The 22,392-nt window shown below is 44.2% G+C and overlaps 1 protein-coding gene across 1 annotated transcript in view; it reads right to left on the bottom strand.

Moving 5' to 3' along the window:
* Positions 1–18,422, bottom strand: part of hs3st6 (heparan sulfate-glucosamine 3-sulfotransferase 6) — a 108,391-nt gene extending 89,969 nt beyond the window's left edge. Inside the window, exon 1 of the mRNA XM_033041064.1 lies at positions 17,609–18,422. Coding sequence (XP_032896955.1) covers positions 17,609–18,066 — 458 coding nt within the window. The 5' untranslated portion in view covers positions 18,067–18,422. The remainder of the gene's footprint in view (positions 1–17,608) is intronic.
* Between the last annotated feature and the right edge of the window lie 3,970 nt (positions 18,423–22,392).

The following is a 22,392-nucleotide window of genomic DNA, read 5'->3' as shown; positions in this document are numbered from 1 at the left end:
TTTTTCAACATGTTGGAAAATGTCCACGAGAGCCCCGAGTACCTACGAGCGGCTATTACCGTAAATCTCCGAGTTCGAATCAGGGGAATCTCGGGAGAACTCTTGAATTAGCTCGTGCAGTGGGACAGCCCCTTTACACTGAAGGATAATATTTCAAGATTGCAACAAAAGCAGTTATAATTTTACTAGCCAGCACAAACTGATCGCCTTAATCTTGTAAATTTGTAGATGATTTGTACTTGCTGGCATATTGTCGTGTCGAGCTTGTGCAAGACTTTGTGAATGCTCTACAACACTGATGACCCAATCAGCCAAGACACTAAACAGATTTGCCAAATATTTTTTTTGTACTTGTATAAAATATTGACATAATGTACCCTGACACCACTCCGTGAATCTGTCCTTTTCCCCCGCGATCAAAACCAGAATGTCGTGTCGCGCGGAAACCGTAATGGCAACTGCAAAGGACAATGTGATTCAAGTTGAAGATAGACACAAAATGCTGGAGTAACTCAGCGGGACAGGCAGCATCTCTGCAGGGACGGAATGGGTGGCGTTTCGGGTCGAGACCCTTCTTCAGACCCAACCTGAAACGTCACCCATACCTTCTCTCCACAGATGCTGCCTGTCCCGCCAGGTCACTCCCGCATTGTTTGTCTATCTTCGATTTAAACCAGCATCTGCAGTTCTTTCCTACACGTGTGATTCAAGTTAATTGACGTCACTTTCCACGAAATAAAATCCCAGATGCTGCCTTCCAGACGTAAATGAGGTTTTTTTTTCACTGCAGTCAATCCATGTGCCTATAAAAAGACATTCCCGTAAACTCTTCCTACTGTCGTGTAAACACATTTCTTTCATTAGAAGTCTTGATGTTGATCTCACGATTTTGAAGAGTTTATAATAGCAGAGGTCAGGCCAAACTGCTGGGAATGTATTGTTCATCCAAGCACAGATAGATGCTTTGTTATTTCGGTTTTGTTTAAAGGTACAACATGGAGGAAGGCAGGCCCTTCGGCCCGCCGAGTCCACGCCGACCATCGATCAGCGAGGACCCGTTAGTTCGCTTTTGTTCCGTGTTATTCCGCTTTCTCATCCACTCTCCACAGACAGGGGGGGCAATTTACGGAGGCCATTTTAAACTACAAAGTCGCACATCTTTTGGGATGTGGGAGGAAACCGGGGCGCACGGAGCAAACCCACACGGTCGCAGGGGGGAACGTGCACACTCCACACAAACAGCAGCAGAGGTCAGGATCGAACCTAGGTCAGGATCAAACCCAGGGCAGTCATGGTGGCGCAGTGGTAGAGTTGCTGCCTTACAGCGAATGCAGCGCCGGAGACCCGGGTTTGATTCCTGCCACGGGTGCCGTCTGTTCGGAGTTAGTACAGTTCTCCCCGTGACCTGCGAGGGTTTTCTCCGGGTGCTCCGGTTTCCTCCCACAATCCAAAGACAAAGTGTTAATATGCGGGGATCGCTGGCCGGCGCGGAGCCGGTGGGCCGAAGGGCCTGTTTCTGCGCTGTTTCTCTAAACTGATGAGGATAATGAATATTAACTAATGAGGTAGCTACCATCTACCTCATTGGAGACCCTCAGACTATCTTTAATCGGGCTTTATCTTGCACTAAACCTTATTCCCTTTATCATGTACCTGTACATTGTGGATGGCTTGATTGTATTCAAGTATAGTCTTTTCCGCTGACTGGTTAGCGCGCATCAAAAGCTTTTTACTGTACCTCGTACCTCATTACACAAAACTAAACTAAAACAAAACTAAACAGAGTGGCAATGGCGCAGGGATAGAGTTGCTGCCTTACAGCGCCAGAGACCCGGGTTTGATTCTGGCATGAACATTGAATTCTCCCAATTTTGTTAGCCCTTGCTATCCTTCCCTTCCTATCTCTCCCTCAGCCCTCGGGCTTCTCCTCCTCCTTTTTCCTTTCTTCTCCCTGCCCATCCCCCATCAGTCTGAAGAAGGGTTTCGGCCCGAAACGTCGCCTATTTCCTTCGCTCCATAGATGCTGCTGCACCCGCTGAGTTTCCCCAGCATTTTTGTGTACCTTTGATTCTGACAACTTGGGACCTGCGTGTATTTGCTCCCACGCTCCAAAGACATGCAGGTTTGTAAGTTAATTGGCTTGGTGTAAATGTACAATTGCCCGTGTGTGTGTAGGATAATGTTCGTGTGCGGGGATCGCTGGTCGGCACGGGCTCGGTGGGCTGAAGGGCCTGTTTCCGCGCTGTATCTCTCAACTAAATCTAAAACATAAACTAATTTGACGCTGGGCGGTTGAATTTCGTTGCAAGACACCTTTTTCTCTGTAAATATAGAATTAAATACGATCCCGGCCACGTGAAAACAATAAATCAATTGCAGCCGATTGATGGAGGCGTGCATAAAGTTAAATAAATAAATGGTGCCGCTGGCAAATACCAATTGATTTATCAAACCCCTCCAGTTTACACTCTCCCCGCGCTGTGCACTTCTCCTGCTCAGTGAAAGCAAATCATAGTTAACTACTTGTTTAGTTTAGAGATACAGCGCAGAAACAGGCCCTTCAGCTCACTGAGTCCGCGCCGACCAGCGATCCCCTCTCATAGAAACAAAGAAAATAGGCGCAGGAGGTGGCCATTCGGCCCTTCGAGCCAGCAACGCCATTCATTGCGGTCATGGCTGATCGTCCCCAATCAATAACACGTGCCTGCCTTCTCCCCGTATCCCTTGACTCCACCAGCCCCAAGAGCTCTATCTAACGCTCTCTTAAATCCATCCAGTAACTTGGCCTCCACTGCCCTCTGTGGCAGGGAATTCCGCAAATTCACAACTCTCTGGGTGAAAAAGTTTTTCCTCACCTCCGTCTTAAATGGCCTCCCCTTAATTCTAAGACCGTGGCCCCTAGTTCTGGACTCGCCCAACATTGGGAACATTTTTCCTGCATCTAGCTTGTCCAGTCCTTTTATAATTTTATATGTCTCTATAAGATTCCCCCTCATCCTTCTAAACTCCAGTGAATGTTAGCTCACTAACATTATCCTACACACTAGGAACATTTATACCAAGCCAATTAACCTACAAACCTGTACGTCCTTGGAGTGTGGGAGGAAACCGGAGCACCCGGGGGAAAAATCCACACAAGTCACGGGGAGAACGTGCAAACTCCATACTGGCAAGCACCCGTAGTCGGGATCGAACTTGGGGTCTCCGGCGCTGCTGTGCCGCCTTGTAAATAAATAATCTGGGTTTTAAATATGTTTTCCTCAAATAATACTGCACTGGAAAAGGTTACATACCATTTTTCCCCCTATGCGGGCTCTTTAGAAGATAGAACAGTAGAGGAACAGGCCCTTCGGCCCACAATATCCATGCTGAACATGGTGCCAAGTTAAACTAACCTCGTCTGCCTGAACGTGATCCATATCCCTTCATACCTTGCATAATGAAAGAGCCTTCTGATCAGTTCCTATCACCACACTCTTTCCCTTGGGGTTGAAGAGATTTTTCCTTCAAGTCTTTAAGTAAGAACTGGTAACATCGAAGGTAGGCACAAAATTCTGGAGTATCTCAACGGGTGCCGGCGCCAATTCCTTCTCTCCATAGATGCTGCCTCACCCGCTGAGTTACTCCAGCATTTAGTGTTTCCGCTTCAAGCGATTGCCCGAAAAAACGTAATAAAATCATTCAGTGGATCTGCTTTCACAATCCCATTGGGCCATGAATTTGGGATCACAATTCCCGGCATTAGAGGAAAGATCGCCAACTCACTTTTTGGTTCTTTTGACAAATCTGTGCCTTTTGATCACCAGTCCTTTCTGTCATCATGAGAAACAGTTTCTCCTTCAGTCTATAAATGATCAACATCCACAAACCACAGTAACCCTTCTCCAGTATGACATGTCTATCCAGCACATCACTCACCCCTTATGATTCTAATGAGTTTTAGCCAACTCGGTACTGAACTAAATTATTGCTTTTTTTTTTTCCCCGCTGCGGATTAGGGCCGAGTTGGAATTGGCTGGAGATCAAACAAGTCTATTTAATAAAGGACTACAGCCGGCAAACGGGGAAGAGTTATAAACTAGCGGGCAGGACTTCATTTAAATCCTGGTCCCAAAGGTATGAAAGACGCAATGGGTGAGATTGCTGGTTCTCCAAGTAATGCGTTCAACCATGTTACCCCCCCCCCCCCTCGGTCCCATATTACCCGCCCACCCCGCCCCCCCCAAGTTGGAATCCATACCACAAAAGATCCCCCTCCCTCTACGTTCAATTATCTTACACATTTTGAACATTAGACTTCAGACTTTAGAGATACAATCATAGAAACATAGAAAATAGGTGCAGGAGTAGGCCATTCGGCCCTTCGAGCCTGCCCCGCCATTCAATATGATCATGGCTGATCATCCAACTCAGTATCCCATCCCTGCCCTCTCTCCATACCCCGATACCTTTAGCCACAAGGGCCACATCTAACTCCCTCTTAAATATAGCCAATGAACTGTGGCCTCAACTACCTTTCTGTGGCAGAGAATTCCACAGATTCACCACTCTCTGTGTGAAAAATGTTTTTCTCATCTCGGTCCTAAAAGATTTCCCCCTTATCCTTAAAATCGGGACTTATCATCGGGAATTCTCTTCCTTCACTCTGGGACATTGCGTGCAAACGTTGCCTGCCCAAGGCCAACAGCATTATAAAAGACCCCACACATCTCCATCATGGACTGTTCACTCTGCTGCCCTCGGGCTAAAGGTATCGCAGTATAAGGAGCAGAACGGCCAGGTTTTGCAACAGCTTCGATTGCAATAAGTAACCCCAATATTTTATTTAATTTACAAATACCAGCTTGGAAACAGGCCCTTCGGCCCACCGAGTCCATGCTGACCAGCGATCACCCATTCACACTGGTTCTATGTTATCCCATTTTTTCTCACCCACTGCCTACACACTAGGGGCAAATTAACCTACAAACCCACGCGTATTTGGGAGGAAACCGGAGCACCACGCGGTTACAGGGAGAACATGCAAACTCCACACAGACAGAACCCTACCAGCTGTGCTGCCCAATATTTGTGCAAAATAAAACCTGAAGTTCAACCAAGGACAGTCCGTGGGCGTTCGTCGTTGAGGCGAGTGTGCCTGTTGGTTGTTGGGAAGAAGCAGCTCCTCAACCTAGTAGTCATGGTTTTCAGGCTCCTGTACCTTCTTCCCGATGGCAGGAGTGAAATGAGAGCATGGGGCCAGCGTGGTGGCGGGTCTCTGCTGATGCTGGCTGCCTGTTTGAGGCGGCGACTTCTGCAGATTCCTTCAATCACATCCTCACAAGAGATGAGTAGGAAGGAACTGCAGGTGTTGGTTTAAACTGTCATATGCTGAGAGAATGGAGCGGCTGGGCTTGTACACTCTGGAGTTTAGAAGGAATCTTATTGAAACATATAAGATTATTAAGGGTTTGGACACGCTAGAGGCAGGAAACATGTTCCCGAATGTTGGGGGAGTCCAGAACCAGGGGCCACAGTTTAAGAATAAGGGGTAAGACATTTAGAACGGAGACGAGGAAACACTTCTTCACACAGAGAGTTGTGAGTCTGAGGAATTCTCTGCCTCAGAGGATGGTGGAGGCCGGTTCCCTGGATACTTTCAAGAGAGAGCTAGATAGGGCTCTTAAAAATAGCGAAGTCAGGAGATATGGGGAGAAGGCAGGAACGGGGTTCTGATTGGGGATGATCAGCCAAGATCACATTGAATGGCGGTGCTGGCTTGAAAGGCTAAATGGCCTACTCCTGCACCTATTGCCTATTGTCTATTGTCTAAATCGAAGATTGGCACAAAAAGCTGGAGTAACTCAGCGGGACAGGTAACTCAGTCTGAAGAAGGGTCTCGTCCCGAAACGTCACCCATTCCTTCTCTCCAGAGATGCTGCCTGTCCCGCTGAGTTACTCCAGCATTTTGAGTCCATCCTCACAAGAGATCATCATTTAAGATTGTCATTGATTGAGCCGTACTAATGTTTGGGTAGAAAAATAAATCACTGTTCGCGGCAAGGATCTTATGACTAAAACGTCCCAGGCTGATGGATCTAAAAGCTGACTCAAGATCTTCTCACGGGAAGTCTGACAGAGCTTGCATTTTTGTTTAATGTTTCATTTTATAAACAGGAACAAATTCAACACAGCAGTCACCTGGTGTGGGACTGGATGATAAGTCAACTATTTGTAGCAGATTTTAAAACTTCCACAAGCTTTTAGGGCCTGTCCCACTGTACGAGCTCGTGGATGTCACGTAGCGGCTCGTACGAGTAACGGTAGGTACTCGGGGAATCCGGTAAACTCGTGACGTTTTTTCAACACTGTGAAAAATGTCATCGAGTGAAAAAATACTCGTGATGAAATAAATTGTTACTTTTTACTCGTACGAGCCCCTACGTACCCGCTACGTACATTACACGAGCTCGAATCAGGGGAGAACTCGGGAGAACTCTTGAATTACCTCGTACAGTGGGACAGGCCCTTAACACTGTTGTCACAGACCCAAAGGAGAATTTCGAACAGGCTGGATCAAAGAAGTATTCTTTAAGGAACGCCTTCAAGGAGAGGAGGTTTAGTGAGGTAAATTCTCTGCTTCAGATTTCATAGTTTCATGGAGTCATACAGCATGGAAACAGGCCCTTCAGCCCATCTTGCCCACACCGGCCAACATGTCCCATCTAGACTAGTCCCACCTGCCTGCGTTTGGCCCATATCCCTCTAAACCTGTCTCATCCAAGTACCTTCCCAAATGTTTCTTAAATGTGGTTGTAGTATCTGCCTCAACTGCCTCCTCCGGCGGCTGGTTCCGTACACCCACTAAAAAAGTTGCCCCTCAGGTTCGTGGAGTACCCGGAGAAAAACCCACGCAGGTCACGGGGAGAACGTACAAACTCCGTGCAGACAGCACCCGCTGTCAGCATCGAACCCGAGTCTCTGGGGCTGTGAGGCAGCAACTCTACCGCTGCGCCGGCGTGTCGCCCTATTCGCGTGTTAAGATGCAATCGAGATGTAACTCGAAAACCGATCTATTTCCTTGCTGAGGGTAGATAAAAGGTCTGAAGAAGGGTCTCGACCCGAAACATCACCTATTCCTTCGCTCCATAGATGCTGCCTCACCCGCTGAGTTTCTCCAGCATTTTTATCTGCCTTCGATTTTTCCAGCAACTGCAGTTCCTTCTTAAATATTTCCTTGCTGATGCCCAGGGACCAAAATACCACGGAGGAAGACCCACAAGGGTCTGAGGAAGGTTGCCTGCATCGGGGCCTGGCATCCAGCTCGGGTTGGCTACACCATTGCCCGGGCAGGGCGGAAGGGATTTTTCTTCTGTGCCGCCCCTTTTTTTAAGTTTAGTTTTGATTTTAATTTAAAAATACAGTGTGGAAACACGGAACTTGCCGGAATGTAATATGCAATGATTACCTACTTATTGTTGTGTAGGAAGGAACTATTGATGCTGGTTTACTTATGGGCCTGTCCCACTTACGCAACTTTTTTGCCGACTGCCGGCACCCGTCATAGTTCGTTACAGATCACCGAAAATGTTCAACATGTCGAAAATCCAGTGGCGACCAGAACAAGGTACAACTCTTTGGGCCCCGTGACATGTTGCCAGGGCGTCGCCTGTATGGTCGTGAGTCGTCTCCTCAGTCGCCCAAAGAGTCGTAGCGTCTTTCTGGTCGCCGCTGGATTTTCAACATGTTGAAAGTTTTCACCGACCTGCAACGACCTATGACGGGTGCCGGCAGTCTCCGAAAAAGTTGCGTAAGTGGAAAAGGCCCATAATGCTCCTCAGGAACAAATCCAGAGAGATTCCACCTTGTCATAAGGTCATAAGTGATAGGGGTAGAATTTGGCCATTCGGCCCATCAAGTCTACGCCGCCTTCCAATCATGGCTGATCTATCTCTCCCTCCTAACCCCATTCTCTTGCCTTCTTTCCATAACCTCCGACACCCGTACTTATCAAGAATCTATCTATCACTGCCTTAAAAACATCCACTGACTTGGCCTCCACAGTGGCAAAGAATTCCATAGATTCACCACAGTTTGTCATCCTTGCCGAGTCACGTAAAAGAGAAGCCGATCAACGGTTATTGGCAGGAGAATGTATAACCCGATGGAACCCAAGCTTAACACTGTATTGACAGGTGACAGTCATGACTGACCACGTTAACAAGGCAAACTGTACCATCACACGCTCAACCTTTCCCATCAGCTCGGCCTCTAAGCGTTCCGCTTTAAAGCCCGCGATATGTTCCACTCAATCCTCACTGGAACCCGGGAGAATTAGTCCATCGTATCATTAGACCCATCTCAATCCATCAATAATACAAGCATTTCAATCCATACTAAACCTTGAAGAACGCTCTGAACTAAGAGGAATTGATTCATAAATTATAATATCGGCTCTCAATGTGGCATTTCAACCCGAAACCAAGGTTTATCCCTTTGTACGATTTTTCCAACCCAACCACAAGCTTTAGCTGTAAAACTGCAAGAATCTATTTTCATTAAATGTCGAGACAAGGAACGCTCCTCAGGAACAAATCCAGAGAGATTCTACCTTGTCCTAAGGTCATAAGTGATAGTGACCTTTAAAGATGGTGGTTTACCAAGGAACGACATAAAGTGCTGGAGCAGCTCAGTGGCTCAGGCAGCATCTCTGGAGAACATGGATAGGTGACGTTTCGGGTTCCAGTCTGAAGAAGGGTCCCGAACCGAAACGCCACCTATCCAAGTTCTCCGGACCTGCTGAGTTACTCCAGCACTTTGTCTCTTTTGTGTAGGAAGGAACTGCAGATGCTGGTTTAAACCATAGATAGCCACAAAAAGCTGGAGTAACTCAGCGGGTGGGGCAGCATCTCTGGAGAAAAGGAATGGGTGATGTTTCAGGACGAAATGCTACTTTCTTGTTCTTCCTTGTACTGTGACTCTCCACTAGGGGGTGCAGGGGAGCACAAAGGACATTATTTTTAGTATCCATCTGTAAAAGCACAAAGTTTCAGGTACTTAACCCCCCCCCCATTCAAAGTGCAGCACCTGTACCTCACATCGACGATAGTCTTACCCTAGACGTCTGCAACATTAGACGGCTTTTAGACTATGGAACAGCATCCCTCTTCCCATCAGAACTGCCCCCTCCATCGACTCCTTTAAGTCGAGACTTAAAACTCATCTCTACTCCCAAGCCTTTCTTGACGTCCTCTGAGCGAGGGCTATATGTATATAGTGATGTTTGTATTTAATCTATGAACCACTGTTGTGTAACGTTAGTACCTCCACCAATGTAAAGCACTTTGGCCAACGAGAGTTGTTTTTTAAATGCGCTATAGAAATAAAAGTGATTGACTTGACTTGACTTCAGTCCCATTCTTGTATCTCGTACAAGCTTGCACGCTTACAATGACATTCAAATCATCTACATGTATGTTAGAAATGGCGGCACGGTGGCGCAGCTGGTAGAGCTGCTGCCTCACACCTCCAGAGACCACGGTTCGATCCTGACCTCAGCTGCTGTCTGTGCGGAGTTTGCACATTCTCCCTGTGACCGCGTGGATTTCCACCTGGTGCTTCGGTTTCCTCCCACATCCCAAAGACGCGTGAAAATGCCCACCTCCAGATTCAGGGGCAGTTTCTTCCCTGCTGCTCTCAAGCAACTGAATCATCCCACCACAACCAGGGAGCAGTGCTGAACTACCATCCACCTCTTTGGTGACCATTGGACTATCCTCGATCGTACATTGCTCTGCTGGCTTTACCTTGCACTAAACGTTATTCCCTTACCATGTATCCATACACTGTAAATGGATCGATTGTAATCATGTATTGTCTTTCCGCTGACTGGATAGCACGCAACAAAAGCTTTTTACTGTACCTCGGTACACGTGACAATAAATTAAACCGTAAGTGTAAGACGTGCGGGTTTGTAGGTTAATTTGGCCTCTGTAAAATTGTCGCCTTGTGTGAAGGGAATGGTTGGGAAAGTGGGGTAATATTGAACTAGTGTGAACGGGCGATCGATGGTCGGTGTGGACTCTGTGGGCCAAAGGGCTTGTTTCCATGCTGTATCTTTACACTAACCTAAAGTAAACTGATGCTGGAACTCTGATAAGAGAGCTCCTATACATCAGGGGCACAAGATACAGAAGCACCATGAAAATGCTCCACATTTACACAAATGAAATAACATCCTGAAAATCACACCGCATGGCCAAAGAAAACATTTTCAGTCAACATTAACTACTTGGTTCATATCAATTTGATTGGGAACATAGAAACATAGAAAATAGGTGCAGGAGTAGGCCATTTGGCCCTTCGAGCCTGCACCGCCATTCAATATGATCATGGCTGATTATCAAACTCAGTATTCCATGCCTGCCTTCTCTCCATACCCCCTGATCCCTTTAGCCACAAGGGCCACATCTAACTCCCTCTTAAATATAGACAATCAACTGGCCTCGACTACCTTCTGTGGCAGAGAATTCCACAGATTAGTACCGGTGTCAGGGGTTATGGGGAGAAGGCAGGAGAATGGGGTTTAGGAAGGGGAGATAGATCAGCCAATGATTGAATGGCGGAGTAGACTTGATGGGCCGAATGGCCTAACTCTGCTCCTATCACTTATGAATGTATGAACATCTATTAAAGATATGCTGTTAGAGACTACATTGCAAATTACATGCTGAAAATCTACATTTGATAACACAAGAACACATTTGTCAAGCCACATTGCTGTGAAATGTCAATAATTAGAATGCTTGTGGAATCTTTTGACTTTTCAAATCCGTTAAAAGTATTTCTTATGAATATTAGAGTGCGATAGATGATGAGGTACAGTTCTGTCTGTACTTGAATGTTTAATTTGTAATGATGGCAACTTGTAACAAATTCAATTAAGTCTATAGGTAGACAAAAGTGCTGGAGAAACTCAGCGGGTGCAGCAGCATCTATGGAGCGAAGGAAATAGGCAACGTTTCGGCCCGAAACGTTGCCTATTTCCTTCGCTCCACAGATGCTGCTGCACCCGCTGAGTTTCTCCAGCACTTTTGTCTACCTTCGATTTTCCAGCATCTGCAGTTCCTTCTTAAACAATTAAGTCTATAGTTCATCTAATTTCTCCCTCAACCTTTCCCAGAGAAGACGTCTCAGTCAATAGAATTACAGCTGGACACAAATGGCATCGAGATGTAAAATAAAAGCTCTCTTCAACAGACTTGTTAAACATTGCACATTGAAACAAACCACGTTTTATCCCATGTAAAAATCTATCAAAATAGAATGAAATGTTAGGTGGTGATTGAATATATGTAAAAGCGGGTCTGAAGTAGGGTCTCGACCCGAAACGTCACCCATTCCTTCTCTCCAGAGATGCTGCCTGTTACTCCAGCATTTTGTGTTTTTCTTCTGTATGTAAAGAAGGGTTTGAAATGGTTTCCAGGCTATGATTTATTGATAGTGAGAGTTATTTCCCAAATAAAAGTTATTATGCCCCAATATACTTTGACAGTGTTATTTAAAATGATAAAAAAAATGTCTTACATTGTAAGGGGCAAAGTTTTACAAGTGTCAGGGTTTTTATTTGTTAAGAGGTCAGCAATAAGAAATGTATCCGGTCTCTCTTGATATAATTTAACAGTTACTTTTCACTCCGAAGCTTTATCATAAGATTTTAAAGAAACTTTAAATTCAGAAACTTGCTTTCCACGCTATTGTTTGCCCGGACCAGAAGAACGAAAGCGCGGACCGGAGCACACCGGACTGGACTGGACTTTGGAAATGGCGCCAAAAACCTGTCAACTTGTACACTGTGTAAGTGGACCATTTCTATACACCGTGTACTTAATCGGGGATTGTGCTTGGGTATAGTAATACTTCAGTGAACTGTATGCAAAGAAAAAAAGAATCTCACTGGACCTCAGTACAAGTGACAATAAAGAACCATCGAACCACAGTCTGGCTACTTACCTCATATTTCCATAATGCACAATACAGTTTCTATTTCACACCATAAACACGGGCTGGTGCTCCATTATTTATCGTTAGCTTGAGAACTTATTGCAGTAACAATGATGAGGACGAAAACAGATCATATCATTTATATGTCCATAAGTTATAGGAGTAGAATTAGGCCATTAGGCCCATCAAGTCTACTCCGCCATTCATTCATGGCTGATCGATCTCTCCCTCCTAAAGCCATTCTCCTGCCTTCTCCCCATAGCCCCTGACACCAGTACTAATCAAGAATCTGCCAATCTCTGCCTTTGATATCCATTGACTTGGCCTCCATCGCCTTCATTTTGTCTTGGACGTTCTAAATTCGGAACATATCACAGAGGTTTTAAGGATAGTTTAGATTAACTTAGTTGGGAGGTATAGCATGGAAACAGGCCCTTCAGCCCACCAAATCCATGCCGACCATCGATCGCTCATTCACGCTGGTTCTATGGTATCCCACTTTCTCATCCACTCCCTACACATTAGGGGCAATTGTCAGCGGCCACTTTAGCAACAAACCCGCACGTGTTTGATAGATAAACCTGATCTTTTAAATATCCACCAAGACAATGTTATTCTTTCAAAACACATGAAGAATATTATGCCTGATAATGTTGCCGTGACTGGGTGAATAACAGATATAGACCGACATCATGCACTTTTTCAGGCATTACTTAAACTCCTCGGAGGTCAACATTTTGTGATTTTAAGGAAGGATGTGAGTTCTGCCATTTGTGTTGTGGAAATTAAATAGGAATATCGCCGGCCAGGGCATATTTGCGAAGTAATTGGTATCAGAGGAACTCAAAAATAATCATTTTAAATGAACATGGAAAAGGATGGGCAGAAATTGAGAGCAATATCCATACTTTTCCTTTTAAATCAAAGTGCCTGTGATTAGACTAGACTACTTATTCTCCCAGGCTCACACTAAACCCTTTAGGCAATTAATTCTTACTGTCATTTTGAGAATATAGTACTGACATTTTGACAGTGGATAATGAGGGTAGGTCTCTCCACGATAAATGGATTTTATTGGAAATCATATCTGAATGATTAGTAGCCTTAGAATATCAAACAATGTAGACATCTTGTTTCAATTTATAGTTTTAAAATCTTTAAATACGGGGGAGGATTTAAAAATATATATATATAAACCGTAATACCATAGCTTAAAAAGAATCATTGATACGGATACTTTAAACTAATACTTAACATAATATATACATTTAATAAAATTGTATGGGGCTGAAAATTACATCTTCTGAAAGCCACTAGTTACACACTGAAGTAATGTTGTATTTTCTATACTTTTAATAATATCTAATATATACACCAAGCATTCTGTCTTCCAGATATAATTGCCATTGCAGATGACATTCATCAGGAATGTCCCTCAGTCTTTAATCCTTTCGCATTTACACCACCCCACAAGGCTTGTGGTCACTCCAAAAGCTTGCCACCCATTGAATCCAAACTTTCCTACGTTTATAATAGCCCTTAATAACCGCACAATAACTTCAAGGTTGTAACCCGAGTCAAGGTAGGGGGTCACAAAATACTTGAGCATTTCCCCGCACAGTCGTGGCTCTGTGTTTAGTTTAGTTTAGTTTAGTTTAGCGCAGAGGTACAGCGCGGAAACAGGCCCTTCAGCCCACCGTGTCCGCACCGACCAGCGATCACCGCACGGTAACACTATCCTAAACTAGGGACGTTTTTTACATTCATACCTAGCCAATGAACCTACAAAGCTGAACGTCTTTGGAATGTGGGAGGAAACCGAAGTTCTCGGAGAAAACCCACACAGGGGAGAACGTACAAGTCCAGTACAGACTAGCACCCGTGGCGGGGATTGAACCCGGGACTCTGGCACTGTAAACACTGTAAGGTAGCAACTCTACCGCTGTGCCACTGTGCCGCCAAGTTTTCTGTATGATTTTAATTTGCAGTCCCTCTGAAATAAGATATTGTTCTCCACGTTAATAATGAATTGACAATGTTCTGATCAACCTTGGCTCCTTTACATTGGCAGGACAGCCTAAGAATTGGTAAATGCGCCCCACTGTAGCCTAGGTAGACAAAAATGCTAGAGAAACTCAGCGGGTGAGGCAGCATCTATGGAGCGAAGGAAATAGGCAACGTTTCGGATCGAGACCCTTCTTCAGTCTGTCGCCTATTGGAGTTTAGACATTGGAGTTGTTGGGACCAAGTGCGTCCAAGATGGCGACCAAAGCAGGCGACTATTTGCGTGCGAGCCACAGAAGCAGATCGACAACCACATATTACAATCGCTCCACACCTTTAAATCTCTACTCCTGCAGAAACATTTCTTACGTTAACGATGACATTCCCTTACCATGTATCTGTGCACTGCGAATGGCTCGATTGTAATCATGTATTGTCTTTACGTTGGCCCGTTAGCACGCAGCAAAAGCTTTTCACTGTACCTCGATGCACGTGACAATAAACCAAAGTGACACTGAGACCACCGAGTTGCCCCACGCTAGAGTAACGGTTTGCTGTCACACCCTCCAAAACACTCCACCACTACCTCGAATGCGACCAAACCTGTATTGGCACAATAGCCAACTTGGCACAATAGCCAACTATCTGTCTAACCCAGGAAAGTGACCAAACTCTGCTTGACCATTTGCATCGGGATGATTGTACCACTAAATGAGAAAAGCCAAAGTTTGGAATATCAACGGAATGAGGACCAAGCATCATTGTGCTGAAGTTTTCAGCAACACAGTTCCCACCCCCTCAGGGTTACGGTCTATTGAATCTCACTATCACATTCATATGGAAGATAGATACACAATGCTGGAGTAACTCAGAAGGTCAGGCAACACCTCTGGAGAAAAGGAATAGGTGACGTTTTGGGTCAGGGTCCTTCTTCAGACCCTTCATATATTGTATCTCAAAAGTTTTTTTTTCTAATTTTATTTATGTGGCTGTGTTTACAATGACTAGAATCCATCAAACTTCACAATGAATATCAGCTGGGTAGGAAGGAACTGCAGAAGCTGGTTTAAACCAGAGATAGATACAAAATGCTGGAGTAATTAAGCAGGACAGGCAGCATCTCTGGAGGGAAGGAATGGGTGACGTGTCGGGTCGAGACCCTTCTTCAGACTTCATCAGACAAACGTTAGTTGGATGAATTCTGCTTTTGTACATCTTGGTCTAAGCCTTCAATGGCTTTGCACAGATTTTCAAAAAAAAAAGTTTTCAAAAAGCCTCTTTTATCTCTTCCTTACGATTGAGCCACAAATATTTAAGAACAGCTGCCTCCCATTAACACTGTCGGTTCTGTACATATGTCAAACGGCATTCTGAAATATAACGTCCAGTGCTGTTACCCAGTCGACAATTGGTATAAAATTGTGATAATTAAGATATTCGCCTTGTTAAACCATAGAGGTTGGTCACAGAGTAACGACTTCTGATTTTAAGAATGAAAATGCAATTCTGCACACACCCCCGACCCTGAGCAATGCCGATAAGATTGAATGTGTGGGGAAGGAACTGCAGATGCTGGTTTAAACCGAAGATAGACAGAAAATGCAGGAGTAACTCAGCTGGACAGGCAGCATCTCTGGAGAGAAGGAATGGGTGACGTGATGTGTCGGGTCGAGACCCTTCTTCATTCTCGACCCCGAAACGTCACCCTTTCCTTCTCTCTAGAGATGCTGCCTGTCCCCCTGAGTTACTCCAGCATTTTGTGTCTATCTACTGAATAGATTGATTTTGTTTGAAACGGCCACAATAGGGCCAATTACTATTGTGTGGAAGTGCCGCTGTGTCTTGGCCAGGACTCTCTTGTAAAAGAGATTTTTAATCTCAATGAGACTTATCCTGGTTAAATAAAGGTTAAATAAAAAATAAAAAATAAGTGCCACTCAGAATGTATATGCTCGGGTCGGTCGCTTATGTTATCTTATTTTTATCTAGAAGAAATAGTAACAAAATATTCCATTGAACACCAAATAGTTTGGCATCCATATCAAGACTGCTTCTGAATAAGAACCTGTCTTCAGCCGGGACCGCTTGTCAAAATAAATATTTTATCTTTCATAATTCCACAGTTGCAGTTTCATATTTTTATGATTCCTGATTAAATCATATGTCTGGGGTATTAAGGTACTTTCTTTGCAAAATGCATAAAAATGTCACATCTGCACACAGAGCACACAAAGCAGAATATAGCAACTTAATATCCACACATTATCTGTCACAATATCTACCGCCAGGGAGTCTAAAGGAAATGTAATGCCTCCCTCTCAACTTTATCCACAGCAAGTTTCTGATTCATATTTCACATTCTTAATTCTGATTGATATTTCACGATCATGTTACACATTTTAGACACTGACACAAACCTCCCCAGCAAAAAGCAGGTATATTCTTCACAATACTATATTAATGATTATACAGGACACCCACATGTAATGAAGGATAACTAGGGCTCATTAAGAATACCAAGGCTGGGCAAAGTAAATATTTTATATATTGTTACGTTCCATGCTGGATTGATAATACATGATTGAACAACAGATAGCTGTTACATGCCAAGTTTTGCAAATGCATAATTATTTCATGTTTAGTTTAGCAATTTTATATTTTCAGGTTATGTTTGCAAATGTATCATTTTTTTCAGATTAAGTTTGGCAAATAGATAATCGTTCCCAGATTATTTTTTTGCAAATGTTTGATTCTTTTAGGTTTAGTTTTGCAACTGTATATATATTTTTAACATTAAGTTTAACAAACGCGCAACTTCTTCACGATAAATCTTGCAAATATATCAATTTTTTCAGATTAAAATTTGAAAAATTTGTGATTTTTCTCAGATTAGGTTTTGCAAATATATTAATTCTTTCAGGTTAATTTTTGCAACTGCATTTTTTTTCCAGATTAAGTTTTCCAAATGTTATAATATATCAGTTTGAAAACGTTGTAAATGTATATTTTTCCAGGCTACGTTCTAAATGTATATATTTTTGAGAATAAATGTTGCAAGTGTATCTATTTTTCAGGATAAATATTCTAAATGTATATATTTTTGAGCATAAATGTTTGTAAATGTATAATTTTTAAGATAAAAATTTGCAAATAGTTACATTTTCCGTCTAATGTCTAATTATTACAGGTAGATAGATTTTTTTTTCAAGTTAGGATTTACAAATGTATATTTTTTCCTGCAATTGTATAATTCTTTCAGGTTAGATGTTGCAAATATCCAACTTTTTTTTTCAGGTTAAGATTCACAATCCTTTCCTGTAATTGTATCATTTTTCTTCCACCTTAAAATTTTCATATATATATATATAACTTTTTCAAGGGTAAGATTTAAATAATGTATATATATTTTTCACCGTAATTGTATACTTCAGGTTAAATTTTGCAAATGTACAACTTTTTTTTCCACGTTAAGATTTCAAGATTTCAGGTGTAATTTTAAGTTTTGCAAAGGTCTAATTTCTTTAGCAGTTTTTTTTTTTTCTTTTTTGCTGCTACTCTTGCGATTTTTGAGGGGATGGGGAGGGGAGCAGGTCGGCTGCTTCCAGGGGGACAGTGTGTGTACCTGTACCACTCCAGACCCCTGTCGTAGTTCCTGTCGAAGAAATGAGGCTCTGCTCCCACGGCTCTGACCTCGGGGTGGATCCGCAGGAACTCCAGCAGGGCGCGGGTGCCTCCTTTCTTCACCCCGATGATGATGGCTTGGGGGAACTTTTTAATCCCGAAGTTGTTGAAGGTTGAGATGTTCCGCGCTGCGGGCTGGGCGCTGCGCCGCTCCCGTCCCGTGTCTGTAGCCGCTGCCGCTGCCGCTGCCGCTGTGACATGAGCGGGCAGCAGCGCAGTGGGTGCCCGGCGCTGGCTGTACAACACGGGCATCGTTGCCCCGGCGGCAGCGCCGTCGCTGCTGCAGCCCGACAGACAGTAGACGAAATAGGTGAAGACCGTGATCATGGTCAGCAGCAGCAGCGGCGCCTTGGTCTGAGCCCGGAGAGAAGCGAGGTGTAGACTGCGACTACATCCCATGAGTTGCCTCCCTGCGCTGAACAACGGGGGCAAACATACTTCTTTCTGCACACAATTGCAATTAGCGCAGCATTTGGATTTTTCTCCCCGAAGCTCGCTTTCTCCCTCCCAGCAGTAGCACTGGGACCTGGCACACACAAACTATCCCAACTTCTCAATTCTTCCTCCAACGCCTCATTTATGCTTTGCGCAATTGCAGTGGATTTGGAGAGATTTTGCACCAACAAGGATTCGCATCTCAATCTCTCCCTGTGTGTGTGTGTATGTCCACGCCAGTTATTTTGCCTCTCAATGTACAACCTGCCCCCTTTGCTTCCCACATGATAAACAATTTTAACTCGCTGTAAGTTCAGTCTTTCGCACGGTTCCTCCCCCACAGCCCGGCTATTGGGCGATATTCAAACAGCCTCGAAACGTATTCAAATCCTTGCCAAAAAAAATAATAAAATCGCCCTGGCACCTGCTACAGAAATACCCCTTCCTCAGTAACCACACTTAGGGACTTGCAGTAACACAAAGCAGCAAGAACGCGGGCTAGGTAACATTACCCATTCATTTTATCTGTATCGCCTTTATCATCGTTACTTTTTTGCATATCTTTCATTCATTTGTTCTATTTCTCTCCACATCACCGTATATATCCCTCGATTCCCTTTCCCCTGGCTCTCAGTCTGAAGGAGGGTCTCGACCAGAAACGTCACCCATTCCTTCTCTCCAGAGATGCTGCCTGTCCCGCTGAGTTACTCCATCATTTTGTGTCTATCTTCGGTTTAAACCAGCACCTGCAGTTCCTTCCGACACATTGTCTGTCTGCATTCACTTATGTCATTCAGCCACAGTGTGTTACAGCGTGGAAACAGGCCCTTCAGCACACACTGGCCAACATGTCCCATCTACACTAGTCCCGTCTGCCTGCCATTTGATCCATATCCCTCTAAACCTGTCCTATCCATGCACCTTTAAATGTTTCTTAAACGTTGTGATGGTCCCTGCCTCAACTATTTCCTCCGGCAGCTTGTTCCATACACCCACCACCCTTTGTGTGAATATGTTACTCCCTCAGGTTCCTATTCAATCTCCCCCCCCCCCCCCCCCCCCCCCCCCCTCCTCCCCTCACCTTAAACCTACGTCCTGTGGTTCTCTGAATTAAATACTGTAAATACCTGAATTAAGTGACTGCAACATCTCAGGACTGCTTTAGTCCTATCATAACATTTAAAACATTTGGACTGGTACATGGATAAGATGGGATTAGCAGGATATGAGCCAAGTGTGAGCAGGTGGGACTAGTGTAGATGGGACATGTTGGTAGGTGTGGGCAAGTTGGGTAGGTGTGGGCAAGTTGGGCCGAAGGGCCTATTTCCACACTCTATGACTCGACATAATACCTTTTGAGGATAATAAGGAGTATATGCAAGTCATAAGTTCCAGGAGCAGAATTAGGCCATTCGGCCCGTCAAGTCTACTCTGACATTCAATCATGGCCGATCTATCTCTCCCTCTCAACACCATTCTCCTGCCATCTCCCCGTAACCCCTGACACCCATACTAATCAAAATGGGTAAGTAGGGCAAATGGCTAATGTATCTGCACCCTTCTCTGAGGATCACCATCTTGTCTGTATGACTTTATGACTATGACAGACTTGGTAAGACTGAGTGCTGGAGTAACTCAGCAGGTCGGGCAGCATTTCTGGAGAACAAGGACTCTTCTTCAGACTGAATGTTGGGAATGACATGGATTGTTTTCTCTGGAACACCAGAGATTGTCTGAGGAAGGGTCTCGATTTGTTCTTTTCATACCTTTCTTTCATTTATTCTTTGTAGCTTTTCACATCTCTGGTCTCCCTCTCCCCTGACTCTCAGTCTGAAGAAGGGGTCTCGACCCAAAACGTCACCTATTCCTTTTCTCCAGAGTTACTGCCTGACCCGCTGAGTTACTCCAGCTTTTTGTGACCATCTTGCCTTGTTTAAAACTTCCCTTCACCAACCCCTCTGCCCCCCTGTGACTTTATTCCCAATGGTTATACAATCCACAACTCTGTAAAATCTGTCTCCCACCTTCCTTTCTTATCTCTGGGCTTTGCTCAAACCACGTGTCTCTCAAACAGCCCTCTCGCCTATGTCGATCTATTACCTGCCACGCTTTGTCCAGCCGCCTTTTCCAGCTTTCTTCTCTACTCGACAATCAGTCTCGAGCTGAAAACGTCACCTATCCACGTTCTCCACGGATGCTGCCGGACCCGCTGAGTTACTCCAGCACTTTGTGCCAATTTGCCTTCTTCAAATCCATTCTCTCTTGCTAATAACTTCCGAATCTGACCCTGAATTATGGATTATGAACTAAGAGCTTGTTACAGTTGACATGACGCCAATGCACTGACATTGACCCTGCTACCATTATTGTGTGTACCTGTTGTGTATTTCGAGTGGAGCATTATATCTCCAATTTTGGTATATTGATTACCCGAGACAAGGCTTCTCTGGTTTGGGTTTAAAGCTAACTTCAACTGGGAAAGCAAAACATCTGGAAAATATGCAGTGATCCAGATGTGGCTATAAATTGCTGCTGGGTGACCTGATTATGCCTTGATTAATGAAGACCCTGATGCTTTAGGTGCCGAATGTTAACCATTTTTCCAAATCATTGAATGTATAATGTAGTGAAAAGGAACAGCATTTTTTGAACTTCTATGTGTCTTCAGACTTTAATGATACAGTGAGCAGTAATTTTGCAGCAATCCATCCAAGACCTCAACGGTGGAACAGGCGGAGGTTGATAGCTGACTTCAGTGGAGCGTCACAACGGCTGGGAAGGCGGATGAAGGCTGCAGCAGAAAAGGGTATCCAGTCATCTTGGACATCATGCCACTGGATCCTGACCCAGATCTGTCAAGGACCGTGTGGTGGCTGTCTGTGCACCAGTCTCCCCACGTTAAACAAAGTCACGCACAGGCGCCCTCCATAGAGAGGCCAGTCATACTCGTTTCGAGTGACCGCTGATGATGATGACTTGCGGTTGCTGAATTGAATCTTCCTGGCCTCTGTGAATTGCCCCTTCGCGTGTAGGTGAGTGGATGCGAGAGTGGGATAGCGTACTACTAGAGTGAACAGGTGGTTAATGGTTGGTGTGGACTCAGTGGGCCAACAGCCTGTTTCCATGCTGTATCTTTAAGGAACAGTAAGGCAAATCTGTGAACTTCTCATAATCTGTTAAGGATCCTAGCATAAATTATTTAAAACATTTAAAATAATTTAACAATTATTTAAAAAAAATCTTTCATGATTAATATACATTTGGATCATGAGGTCCTGAATCACTTCATTTGCAAACACAGTCACATTTATGCACCAAACAATCATGTCCTTACTTTGCCACGGAAACAGGCCCTTCGGCCCGACTTGTCTATGCCGACCAACATGTCCCATATACACTTGCCCCACCAGCCTGAGTTTGGCCCATATCCGTCTGAGCCTTTCCCATCCACGTACCTTTCCAAATGTCTTTTAAATGTTATTTTAGTCTCTTTTTTACTCATTATTGGAGAAATGCAGAATCATCAGCCAAACACCTAGCATTATTTCTTTTATTAATATTTCATTTCACTTTGTAAATTTTAGGTGAATCAGTTTGTGAATCAAACCTTCTGCAAGTGTGGTTTCCAATGTGTCAGATGACTCTTACAAAATATTTTAGTCCTTTTTCCTCCTGGCTATGAGTGAATCCATTGCGCACATGTATATCCAGTGAATCAATTAGGAGTGAATTACTGCACATACAGTAGTTTAATTCCAGTTGGCTTCATACTGTCACTGTTTATACTGCTTCAGCCATCGTTTAGGGGCTTGATTAGTACTCAGCAATAGCCTCAGTGGAATTTTGATCGAGGATGTATATATTATCTTTAGGCTGAAACCCTGTGAAATTGGGAGGAAGACCTCATCAAAGCCACAAATCAGATAAGTGATGGGTTCATAAGTTCATAAGTGATAGGAGCAGAATTAGGCCATTCGGCCCATCAAGGCTACTCCGCCATTTAATCATGGCTGATCTATATTTCCCATTTAACCCTATTCTCCTGCCTTCCCATAACCTCTGCCAACCGTACTAATCAAGTATCTATCTGTTTCTGCCTTAATAATATCCATTGACTTGACCTCCACAGCCTTCTGTGGCAAAGAATTCCACAGATTCACCACCCTCAGACTAAAGAAATTCCTCCTCATCTCCTTCTTAAAGGCACATCTTTTAATTCTGAGGCTTTGACCTCTAGTCCTAGCAGAAGCATCCTCTCCACATCCACTCAATGGAGGCCTTTCACTATTG

This window comes from Amblyraja radiata, chromosome 22, assembly GCF_010909765.2.
Source record: "Amblyraja radiata isolate CabotCenter1 chromosome 22, sAmbRad1.1.pri, whole genome shotgun sequence".
Lineage (NCBI taxonomy): Eukaryota > Metazoa > Chordata > Chondrichthyes > Rajiformes > Rajidae > Amblyraja > Amblyraja radiata.
Note: the sequence above shows the minus strand (reverse complement) of the source record. Positions and strands in the feature narration are given on the sequence as shown.